At 40.5% G+C, this 13313-nt stretch overlaps 1 protein-coding gene across 7 annotated transcripts in view; it reads right to left on the bottom strand.

Annotated features, from left to right (window-relative positions):
* Window positions 1-13313, bottom strand: part of LOC108713007 (cAMP-specific 3',5'-cyclic phosphodiesterase 4D) — a 279849-nt gene that overhangs the window by 40757 nt on the left and 225779 nt on the right. Inside the window, exon 1 of one of the 7 annotated variants that reach the window (XM_018255666.2) lies at window positions 8104-9025. The exons of the other annotated variants lie outside the window; for them this stretch is intronic. Coding sequence (XP_018111155.1) covers window positions 8104-8249 — 146 coding nt within the window. The 5' untranslated portion in view covers window positions 8250-9025. Of the gene's footprint in view, window positions 1-8103; window positions 9026-13313 lie in introns of those variants that run through there. 7 annotated transcript variants of the gene reach the window in all.

The raw sequence follows: 13313 nt of genomic DNA, 5'->3' as shown, positions 1-13313 counted from the left end.
CGCCTTCTCTCTTTCCAGCTTTCAAATGGGTTTAACGACCCTGTCTAAAAATACAAATTCCCTGTAAGGCTATAAATGTACTATTACTGCTTCTTTTTATTACTCATCTTTCTATTCAGGTCTCTCCTATTCATATTCCAGCCTCTTATTCAAATCAATGCATGGTTACTAGGGTAGTTTGCATCCTAGCAACCAGATTGCCGGAATTGCACACTGGAGAGCTGCTAAATAAAAAGCCAAATAACTCTAAAATCACAAATAATAAAAAATGAAAACCAGTTGCAATTTGTTGCAGAATATCACCCTGTACATCACACTAACTGTTAATTTAAAGGTGAACAACCCCTTTAAATATATGTAATTAAATAAATGTCCAAAAAAAACCATCTCTGAGCATAAACAGTTAACCCATATACTGAAAAGGATCACCACAGTTAGTATCTTCAATAAGAAACCAGGGTCATGTGTGACACCTTCCTTTAGCAGGTAAAAAGTTAAACTTATTAACTGAACCTTGGAGGATCTGGTTGTGTTAAGTCAGAGGCTCCATGATTTCCTACTCATTAGGAAGAATGAATCATTGGCATCTGTGCCAACATCCCTCCTAACAACTGTATCAAGGGAGCTAGGGATGGACTGGAGTGAAAGGGCACGTCATCTTAGGGGAATAGCACTTTTTTTGTTTTCCTTTACTAGGAAGAGATATATTTGTACTTGTTTTTGAGCATTTCCCTTTTACAAAGAAGTAATTAGCTGTAAATATGGTAACGGAATAAATAAGAGAACACAAAATTATGATTTGCTTCTGTTGCTTCTATGAGAAATTTTGAATTACAGGTATGGTACCTGTTATCCAGAATGCTCGGGACCTGGGGTTTTCCGGATAACAGATCTTTCTGTAATCATACCTTAAATCTACTTAAAAATAATCTCAATATTAAATAATACTGTTTTATTATTACAGAGAAAAAGGAAATCATTTTTAAACATTTGGATTATTTGGATAAATTGGAGTCGATGGGAGACAGCCTTTTCATAATTCTGAGCTTTCTAGATAATGGGTTTCCAGATAATGGCTCCCATACCTGTATCTTCAAAATGGTATTATGGGTAAAGTTGAAGTACTTTTGCTCAGTCATGGCAGTGTTCTATTTTGTGTCAACAACTCATTGATGTAAGTACTCATAAAATGCAATCGGCACAGATTCCCACATGGGGCAACTAAAGCATTATAGGAGGAACCCATGCTGAAGTCCAGTTATGGGGAATGTTAATTAATGACTTGGTTATCCTTATGACTTACAGCAATGTTTTTATAAATCTTAAACCTTCTAATGAGATAAAGGGGCCCAACAAAATCTTGGACTGAAAATGGAGGCCTGAACCCGAAACATCTGGTGTCACTTTTATCCTACTTCTTCCCTTCCCTAAATCAGCCATGGAGGCAGTAAGCCAAACTACAACAATATTAAGACTTGCAGTCTTCAGGCCAGGAATTGGTCTATGAAGGACAGTTACCAGCAGAGAGGATGATTAGCTCCATGTGTTCCCTGACCAACCGGGTTTCCTTCTAGCCTCATCTAACCTGAACAAGCTAGGTTTGATTTTAATCAGGAAATTAGGTTGTTTTGACCCTAAACATTAGCGACCCTGTTCCAACTCAGTCAAAAAAGGTGAAATACCAGTTGACATCTTCCCACATATGGACACCTAAATTGATGCCCCTACTGATGGGTCGCACCCTTCACTGCAAGCGAGCAAATTACTTTTCTGTCATGTACGAACTGAAAATCCATTACCTGGATAACATATATGTTAAAGTAAAAACTTCTCAGCTAATGCCCTATATTATGCTAGGCTTGGGAGTATTTTCCAAGATGTCAGCCATGTGTAGAATTCACCCACATAACAAAATTGGTTAATTGTTTTCCTTGCACTTTTATTTATGGAAGCGTTAAAAGTTAGAATGTACAAAAGAGATAAGTGTCCAACCCTTTTCTGAACAAACCATCTCAGTTTACACTGAACTTGCAGACGCTGCAAGAATGACTTATGCGATCATAAACTTCTGTGTAAATAACCTTTGACTGCTTTCTGGCTGATATCTTCACATGGCTTAATTGCCACAGACAACATCTTTTGATGTGTGCAGCTCAGTTCTACAACACAATCATAATATTTTCATGCATGGCTGTTCTCATCATTCACTTTACATTTTGGGGGAATGCTGTAAGGTGAAATGACTGGTAGAAAGATAAATAGTTAACAAAACATCTAATCTAAACATCTAATACGCATGGGGTACGGTGAAAGTTGGTTATTAGTTTTGCTACTGGCAAGGACATAGAATGCTAGATCCTTCTTTAACCCTTTTTGACTCCTTTTTAAAGATTTCTGAGTGTTTCCATATTAAAGACTGTGTGCTTTTCTCATTAGTGCTGCAATAGCATCCAAGCCTGAAAAGCGCTAGACTGAATTGTAGCGTGTGGTCGATTTTGTGCTAAGGACATACCTATAGAGTTTGATAGGGTTGCTTCTTCCAGGCCTAGGGGCCATGGTCTCTGATAAATAGACCTTTTCCAACAGAAGAAAACCAAACTGTGGTATTCATTGGCTATTTCACAATGCTGCATGGTTGTGCAGAGGAAACTGTGGATAGGAGGACAGGAACTACTGGCGACTGGGGATACAGGGGTTCAGGTATGAAAAGTAGAGGGGCCTTCATAAAATCGGTAAAGACCCCGTGCCCCTCTGGCTACTCCTTTGATTTTGCAACCCAACCGTAGTAAAACTGTTTGACAAAGTCAGCCATGTGTCAGCTGCTAGTGTGGACTAATCAGCACACCATATTTGTCTAGGATCAATTGAATACACTGCCAATTGCTGCAGAATAATTTTTCATAAGTAGCTGAGGTTAAAAGGACATTACACCCAAATTATAGTTAAATATGGCAGATGGGAATTTTATATTTTATGGCACATCCCATATGTTCCCACTTAAAATCGTGTCTGTCTAGTTGAGTCTCCCACTCCATGGGCCACTCAGTTCCTCTGTTCCCATGACCTGAATCATTAGGCTGAGAGGTATGGCAGATCTAGTTATCCTGGAAGTTCCTAAGCAATTAGTGAACAGGAATTCACCACTTTTAAAGCCCACAAATTGCACCTTTCCATCTTCGTGCCCCCTCTGTAATGGCAGAAAGACACAGAACAATATAAAGTTGGCCATACACATATATGGCCCCTCGTATAATCTCTGACATATAGGGCATGCAGAACTATAAGAGTACCACGCGGTTCATGGATCTGGCATCATTATGGTTCCGATATGTATCACCTTAGAATGGGCCTAATTGAAAAGATATATTGAGATCATATGTATTAAAAAGGCAATGGCTAAAAAAAGCAAGGACAAGCAAGCTATATGCAAATGCTTGTGCAGATGATACCACAGACTGACATCCATTTTATTTTTAGATCCAGATCTAAGTGTTCCTGCCACAGCTCAAAAGTACGTCATCCTGGTAAAAAAAAACCTGCCCTCCGAGAGCCTCCTGAAATCTTCCCTGTGCTGAGGAGCTCATATGTATATAATGTGTGAGTTTGCAAATATTGTTATAAATGAGTGATTCTGTTTACACTGAACAATGAACAACTTCCAGCAGACAAGTGCAGATTTCCGCCTCTTGCTCAGTGACTCTTTGTTTAACACCTGATTGCAGGCCATTGCAGGCAAGGAAGCTGAAAGAAAGTCGCTTGATGTGGTAAACCTGCAGCTAGATATTAAATGCTGGTCTCCAAATAGCTGACACAGTTAACTGCATAAAGTAGGCCATGGTGTGAACAGTCCCACTTGTAATGTAATTGGACATGATTTAGGTTTTTTTTAATTTTCAAATTATTTAATTTGCCAGGGCTGGGTAATGGAACTGAGGTGATTTGTACTGCATTTGCAAGCAGCTTGTAGATAAGTGTGAAAAGAGAGTTTTGCTATAGGGTGGTACATAGAGTAGTATTATGAGAAAGGGGATATTCTTAATAAGATGCATAACTCTTACAAAGAAACAAGCATGAAACAAATGTTCTTGGAAAGGAAATACGAACTCCTAAGAGTATTCTGTCTTGCTTTATGGGATAATAAGAGACAGCTAGCATCACCCATGGTTGTATTCTGGAATGAAAATCAACACCAGGTTCCAGAAAATACACCCACCACTGCTTTAACTAATCTGTCCAAAAAAGCAGGATGAACTTTAGTGTGCATACACATTTACTGATGGTATTTGAATGCCTCTTAGTGTGCATATTTCCTACATAACTGCCCCCAAGCATGTGGTATTGTTGTCAGGGCTGGATTTGATAGTGTGATGCTCTAAAGCTGGCCATAGATGCAAAGATCCGATCGTACGAATCATCGTACGATTGGACTTTCCCATCTCCCGACCCGCCACTAACCATTCAGATCAAAGTCTTACCAGTCAGATAAGTTAAAGAACAGATCAGCAATGTTCTGCCCCTGACAGCAATCGTACGATATCTATGTCCAACCAAAGCTAGTGACAGTCTCCCACTGAAAATCCTACGATCGGCAATATACGCAGAGATATTATCAGCAGCCGACAGAAATTTTCTAACCTGTCCGATCGACCAAACGACCGATCTCCGCCGGACGAAAAATGTTGGGACTCTCCACACACGTTCCGAAAATCGTACGAATCCTCGATTCGTACGATCAGATCTTTGCGTCTATGGCCACCTTTAGGCTGCAACCCTGTCCCAATGTCCAACTGATGCACTTACAATTTGCACGTGCTTCCTCTGCTCTCCCACAAACCCCCTCCCACCAGCTTTGTAATCTGATAGGAGAACTGGGAACTGGGCAGGAAAGATATTTTGACAGCTATTTGAGTCCAATCTTAGGTCTGGGACTTTATAGCCATTCCAGAAATATGGGCCTGCAGTTACCTACTCTCTGTAATGCAAAATAATGTTTATTCTGCCAATAAAGAAACAATAATAAAAATCTCCCAAAAACAAGTTGGTGGACAAAGAGAGTGCCACAATCTTCAGATATGGAGATTTTCTTGTAATTACAACAAACTGCTCATAAACTACTAATATGGTAACAAGATGAAATGAAGTATAAGCAATCCTTTGATATACAGGGGAGAACACAATCAGTTCAGATAACCCAGCAACCGTTTCTCCTACAAAACTCTAATCCCTATGTTATTCTTAGAGGGCAATAGACTAAAGAGAGTAAATGTTCTGATGGAATAAAAATTAGGCTTCCTACTGCTTTCCTGAACATGCTTGGATTTGTAGACCACAAAAACGCTGGTGAGCCATTCACTTGACATTCCTGGATAGAAGCTCAGCATTAGAAGAATGAGGGATCTGAAAACATTTCGCTGCTTAAGGAAACATCCTTATCCTTCCGTAGTAGTATATCTACCCTTTTTCACTCTATTTATCTATCTCTTACTTCTTACTTTTAAGGGGGAGCATTTAAAAACATGGCTATAATACAGTACATAGGAAAAAAGTGAGATAAAGATGCTCATCTTAAGCTTGCCACATGTGCAAGGGGATGATCATCTGAATATTTCTTCAAGCTGGCTTCAAACCTGGAGCTTCAATATTTTGATCTGTTGGCCACCATCGGATAACTTACATGAGGGAGGCCCATTCATTTGAAGGTTCACTGATAAATTAATTAAAGCTTTGAGGTGGGACACAAATTAGTTTGGTTTTCTGAGCGGCTTTTGGATAACACTGGAGTGATCACATATGAGGATGAGCACCCACATTTTTTGCTTTAAGATCAAACTTCAGTTGGGACACAATTCAAATTGTATGTAAAATATGTGCATGCAGCAATGTTGCTAGCCCCTATGGGCCCAGTGAAAATTCTCCATTTATGCCCTCTCCTTATTCTGCTAAATGAATGGATAACTTCTAGTCAACTCAGCTGCTCCAATGACAGCTCCCTGCAGGCCCTATGGGAGGGCAAGAGCTGGTGTTGCTGCACCCCCTGACCCCTGGTAGTTCCACCAATGTATGCATGTGGGGTGACATAGTGTGTAGCCCACAGAGAGTGAAACCACATCCAGTCACATTCATTAGAAATTCCACTCTTTTAACGATACTTGAAAGTCCAACCTAGATGAATAAGAGTTGCATTTGGGGTGAAAAAGTTGTCCTAGATATTCTTGGAATTATGGGTATACGATAAACCATATCAGTATCTTTCTTATTAACAAAAAGAGGCCCTGATCAAAAGTTGGACCTCAAAAGAGGCCTTAAACTGAAAAAGTCAGTCGATCAATGACCTAGGGCTTTACCATGACTGGCCATATAATGTGAAGAGTATGCATGCTTTTTTTCTTTCAGTTATATAGCTGAAATACTGATTCGAGCTTTCGTTGCCTAGTGTGAAAACTCACAGGTACTATAAACAATGTCAAGGACTTTGTTACCATGGGAATACTGGTACCTTGCAATTCCAAAACTGGTTGCATGTATTATTAAAGTATGGATAGCTGGCTAATTATCATATAAGTGACTAAACATAAAGGAGCCCTGTGACAGAGCAATGCACAGGTCAAGGGGACAGGGCTTCCATTATAAGATTAGGAAAAGGTTCTGTAGAGTTTTTCTGTTACTAGGATTATGTTAAATGTAGCAATGGGTTTCTCCCTCGTCTTTTAATGAGATTGTATGCAATGGTTGCAGTAGAGAAGGGTTGGAACGGCGGCTGTAACAGTCGCAGCCATGGATTTCTTATTTGGGTGGGGCATGCAGGGCGGGTGGTTAGGCCTGAGGCTTAGGATTGTGGCCATAAGCAGCTGATAAATGATGATATGCTTGTAAGAGAAAGGGGGATGGCTAACGCTATGGGTTTGATTGTGGGTTTTGACAGGAATGGCTCCCACAAATGCAGTTTTCAGTGGCTCCTTTGTCAGCTGGTTGGCATTACATATTATGATTCAAACGTAATAGTGCTTAGGTATTTTGTTTACAATGATGTCAAGGATAACAGACTGTAAATAAATGAGGCTGCAGCCTTTTCAGCCCAAAACAGGTATGAGTGTGAGTTCTGTTTAGGTTAAAGGTGTTATGGACATAGGGCAAAGTTAATAGGCGATAATGAGGGAAAAACATTAAAGGAGAAGGAAAGGTTAAAATTAAGTAAGCCTTATCAGAAAGGTCCATCTAAATATACCAGTAAACCCCCAAAGTAGTGCTGCTCTGAGTCCCCTGTCAAAAGAAACACAGCATTTCTTTCCTTTTATTGTGTACTCATGGGCTCTTGTATCAGACTTCCTGTTTTCAGCTTAAACCTCATTGCCCTGGGCGTGAGCATGCTCAGTTTGCTCCTCTTCCCCCCCCTCCCTTCTCTACTGTAATCTGAGCCCAAAGCAGGGAGAGACTCAGGCAGGAAGTGATGTCACAACATGTTAATACTGCAGCTCCTATCCTAAACAAACAGAGTTTCTAGAGCTTTTACACAGGTATGGTAAAACATTCTACAGAATAAATATAGCATTCTAGCTTGCACTATTGCAGCTAATCTATTGACAATAAAATGCTTCCGTAGCTTTCCTTCTCCTTTAATGCTATGCTTATCACTTGTATACAACACACTTTATAAAGTCATGATGGGGTCCAATAAACACACACAACAGACATCAGTCCATTCTCTGTGTGTTTAATAAGAAGTTCTATAAGCTAGGATTCAGGGGATTGTAGTGTAGCATCAGGGGGCCCTCCATCTGATGCAGATTTACATTGTTTTCAATATATTATTCTCAAATCAACAAGGAAGTGGATATAATATGCAAAAACACAGGTATATGTTTTTCCAGACTCCTGCCATCCATTATGGTATACAAGATATCTGGAGAGTGAATAAGAGAGTGCTTGAGTGCGCACAAATATAGGTTGAGACTAATTGACTGAGAACAGTCTGGACCAAGGAGCTGCCACTCTAATGGAAGCATACACAGAATAATAGATAAAAAGCAGAAGATGTTTACCTTACCAACAAATATCCCATAGGTTTAATAAAATGATCCCTTTATAAAATAGAAATCTGTTTACCGTCTCCTCCTCTGCACAATATCAATAGGGCGGTTGACCGCACAAGGTGACCCGTATACATTCCCATTACAAAATCTTCTTCCACTGCAGTCTGTCAGAGCCAGGAACCCACAGTTTGTAGGCAAACTCATGTCACCTTTTAGCATTGGGGAGACCCTAGACCGGCGCCGAAAGGAATGTTCTCGTTGATGAATGCCACGGAAATGTCAGAGCTAGACCAAAACAGTTTAAAATACCATTTAAATCCTGTTTTAGAATGGAGTCCCATCTTCTCAGAAAGTTATGGAATGCAACAATCCAGTGTCGTACCTTCTAAATGTACCTTGCATTTGTAAAATACAAAAAAAAAATACACAACTTGTTTTACCATCTTCACTGGGAGGATGTCTTGCTCTGGCTGCTTGTGAAAGTACAGAAAGCACTCAGTTTCCCCGCTTGAGCAGACAAAAAGAGCAGAGTGAGATCTTAGGTAGCAGGAGCATTCTGTTAACAGAGCAGAGGCTAAAAATAATCCTACTTAGAATCAAAGAAGCCCAAAAACCCAGCGTTTCATCATATCTGTTCTCACAAGTGAAAGCCAGCAGTGGGTGCAGATCCACATGTAGTGTCTGCAGTTATGATACAATCCATAGGAGGCTGCTGGAGTTAAACAGGTTCAGGCAGGCATCAGTCGTAGATCATTTAAATACTGTTTCTGGTTGTCTTCTATTAAAGGACAGTGAAAGCCAAATGTTAAAGAGTTCAGGGATGGATCCTAAAGGTTGTTAAGTCAGTTCACTTGCAGGATAAGAGCCGGCACTCATCCACACCTTCCCTATGTGACAGTTGGACAGGGGAATACACACACACACATAGCACTAGTGATCTGTCTTTCCCAGCAGCCTGTGATGTCACTGTCACTGTACTCCGGCAGAGGGAGGGCCAAGACATTCTCCAGGCAAATATTTCTCTTTAAAGCAACAGCTCCTCCTTTAAAGCAATATTTAACATTTTCTTTCCTCCCACGTGAGGGCTGGTTTTACAAGTCATAGTGTGTGTGTGCAGCCATGTAGCACTGTTCTGTTTATTCATTTAGTAGGCTTCAAAGAGGCATTAAGAGGAAAAAGAATGTGTTTTTTACCATGTGTTTTAGCAACTAAATTTTGATTTTGTGGTTTTCTACCGTCTTTCCTGTGTTTCCTGTTTTGTCAAATAAACCACTAGGCAACAATGAATATGCAACATGACTGGTAGTATTAGTTATCTTTTAAAGTAACATTTTTGAACCGAATAAATACTTCATTGTTTATATTAGGCCTCGCTCAAACAGGTGCAAATCACTATAAAGGTAATTTATGAATGCAGCTGCAGGTGCAATAGTTGCATGTATTGATAGCATTCATTAAAGGTACTTGCATCCAAACATGGTCCTTGCATTTCCATACAGTTTTGCTAGGTGCCTGTGTCAGGCTGGGGCATCAGGGTCCAGGGACCCACTGGGGCTGCAACTTCAAGGGCCCTCCTCTTAATGTCCGAAGCCCCAACCACATGCTGCGTTGATGACCCTGGCCTGGCCTTTGCAGCGGGTCTGATTTGTAAAGGACCATGAGGTCCAGGGCCCACCCAATGTTCTGCTGACCCACTCTAACCCTGCTAGGTGACATTACATCTGTCCTTTCTATTCTGATGAATTGTGCCCAAGTGTACCTATTGATGATAGGGAACCCTGGAGCAACAATCACTCTTAATGTGGCAATGATGCCAGGGTTCCAGAGCAGGTTGCATCAATCAGCACAAAATATTACACACAAATGGCAGTTCATTTTTGCATACTGGAAATGACACAATCCACATTTTCACTATTCTGACTGCAATCTGTGCTCCGATTCACAAACACATGCACTGCAATTGTGGCAGATGCAACTCAGAGTGCAACCAAAATTAAGATAGAATTCTGGCAAAAAAAACCTCTGCAATATGAGGTTATTTGCATTCAAAACTTGAACTGTGTTTGCAAATTACCCCAATAGTCTTCTGCCTACAATGCTTTACGTTTTACCATTCTACAAGTGTAATTGTGGCAGCCACAATCAGGCTGAAGGCATTAGGGACAGTGTTACATTGTGATCGAGCATGCTGTGTATTGTGCCTTGCTCTCCTTGCACAAGTATGTTAAAGTGTTACAAAATAAAGTTTTCATGGGTGCAATATTAATAGGTGCAAACATTTTAAGCATCTTTTTTTAGTTTTTTACAGGTTTTTAAAAACAATGGAGTTATGGCCCTAGCAAAGTAAAGATAAAGCCGATAAAATCTTATTGGCCCGTGTGTGGGGCCCTCACCAATCGATATCTGGTCGAAAGTCTGCCAGATGTCGATCGCATACCTCCCAACTGTCCCGTTTTCAGTGGGACAGTCCCGCTTTTGACAGCTCAACCTGCTGTCACAGATTTGTACTGATAAGTCCCGGGTATCTCTTTGATCTGCTGCGCTGAACAGCCAGAAACAGTTTCTAACTTAATTGTGTCTTGGCAGACAGCCCAGAGTAGATACTTTACATACTTTTGTGAAAGTTTGATAAGATAAGAACTTAGACTTACAGCTTAAGGCTAAGGCCACACTAGGCGATAGCGCGGCGATTTGACTCGCGGCGACTTTTCGCCGCGACTTTTAAGCAGCAATCGCTGGGGAAACTTTTGCGCTGGCGTCTATGGGGAATCGCCAGCGTAAAAACACACGCGGTGATCTTTTTTCTATTGTCGCTCGAAATCGCCTAGCGAGGCAATTTCGAGCGACAGTAGAGAAAAGATCGCCGCGTGTGTTTTTTACGCTGGCGATTTGTCGCGATTCCCCATAGACGCCAGCGCAAAAGTTTCCCCAGCGATTGCGGCTTAAAAGTCGCGGCGAAAAGTCGCCGCGAGTCAAATCGCCGCGCTATCGCCTAGTGTGGCCTTAGCCTAAAGGGCAATTCACCTTCATTTGCAAAACTGTAATAACATGTAAAAACCACAGAAATGTGTTCAAACTTTCACAACATGCCAAATTATGTAAAATTAACATGGTAATTAGGGGGTGTTGTAACAAAAATCGGCGTGGTCAAAATATTTCGACACTCTACTCGCGTCAAATCTTTTTGGCCCTCTTTCTGTTTCCTAAATGTTGAGAGGTATGCAATCAGGCAGGACTAAATATCCAGTCGGATCGCGGTACGCATCTGTTCATTGTTGCGGTCCCGCAATCCGACTGCCCGTTTACTCTTCGTTATGATCCGATCGTGGGATTGCCGAACGAGCGGATCTATATGTGTATGGCCATCTTTACATAGCAGATGAGGCTGAAAATAGACATATATCCATCGAGTTCAGCCTTTATTTGTCGAGGTAAAATCTAATGGAAAAGTGCTTTGTCCAAGTACAGAAAGCAATTGTATCTTACCACTGCAGTGTCTAAAGTTAATATTAATGTGCCTACTGTACCCATGCCTTTATTAACTGTATCTGGGTACAAGGTACAGTGAATACAGCTTTGGGGTGCAAGGTACCATTTTATACAACAAAAAAGTCCCATTTTAGGGCAATGGTACATAGGGTGTTTTGATCACATCTACCTGTACCCACCATGGATTACTTCCAAATCAGCTCTTATGCGTGATGTGTGTTTTGTCAGAGTTACAGCTGTCTGTGTAAACGAATCCACTATGAATATCAAAGGGAAGAGATCCACAGTCAGTAGCAAGTGTTATTGCCAGTAGATATCTTTTAGAACTTTGGCGTTTGAGACTCTACCCGCAGTGGAATGCTTCTCATTGCCATGAATAGGAATCAATGCCGATCATGCTTTGTGAGTGATAATTGTCTGAATAAGCCATTGCCCTTTCTAAAGGAGGTGGCAAATAGTTTATTGCTGGCTGGATGCATTTATATCTAGAAATAGAATACATAGTTTTCATTATTAATGAAAATGAATTTGAATTTAATGGCAACTGATTCAGTGGATTTTTCACCAGATATTTTTACTTTAGATACCCTTTTTTCTCCTATTAATGCTAACCCTAAATTTTTAACCACTGATGGATCAACATGTGATACAACTGAATGACTGCCGCTGGGGTGTGTTTAGAAAACCAAAATATTGCGGCACAAGGAAGTAATATAGTGATAGTATGTGTATATGCAAAAGTGATCTTAATGGCTAAATTAATGAAATTAAAAAAATTCTGTATTGTACAAAAAACCTGTGGCATAGAAAGGGTTAAAGAGTAAAGGAAGCCTGCACGTTGTATTTCCATATGGTCCACGGTTCCATAACCCTATTAGCAGCTGCCTGCTTGTATTCATCTCTATGCATGTGGATGTGTGTCTCAATAGGCTGAACCTGGCATGCCTGCAGAAACAGTTGGTTTTATCTGCCCATTCCTAGATCTCCAGCTTTGGAAATCAGAAGGGAGGGGAAGACACCGCCCAATATTTCAGTTTTAAAACTTTTAAACAAGATTTCCAGTTCAGCAACCACTTTCACAGAGATAGGGACTGCCCTTTGCCGTAAGGTAATACAGCCTAGACATTTGGGGTGGGGGTGAGGGTATAAGCTGCTCTGTAATAAATTTAGAAATCAATTAGTGATTTTTAGATGCTGTCCCACAGGTCCTTCCATTTATCCTTTTCAGAGTGTTTCCTTTTTCACTGATGCAGTTTTAACTTCATTTGCCTATAGTGTGATTAAGTTATAACACTGATCTCCTTGACAAACAATTATGTGACCAACATAGAAAATGTTCCCTTTTTTTTCTATAACATAAAAACAGTCAACTCTTTATTTCCATTCCCTGCACAAAGAGAACATAAACCATTAACACACAACTGACCTTTAATTCCGCAGTTTTGCATTAATCTTCAGACATAGTATTAGACATATTCTTCTGGTTGGCGGTTGGATTATATATTCGAATGCTGTCATAAACAGAAATCTATTGAGCCCTTGGGGTCTTGTTATAATGGACTGATCCAGATCCACTGTACATTTGCCATGACCTCTTGCTGTCTGACAGTTTGGACATCAGTTTATACCATTACAAAAGCAGAGTTATACATATGCATAATGGAAAGCTGATGTGAGTTCAGAGCAGTACACTGCAAAATGCTTTCCATGTGTACTAACCGTGGTTGTACGTCACGCATGAAACTAAAGGCCACTTCTGTTACACCCTTCTTTCTCGAGGGCATTTTTCTTTGT

Source organism: Xenopus laevis, chromosome 1L (assembly GCF_017654675.1).
Source record: "Xenopus laevis strain J_2021 chromosome 1L, Xenopus_laevis_v10.1, whole genome shotgun sequence".
NCBI classification, from domain to species: Eukaryota; Metazoa; Chordata; class Amphibia; order Anura; family Pipidae; genus Xenopus; species Xenopus laevis.
This window is presented reverse-complemented; position numbering and strand designations above follow the sequence as displayed.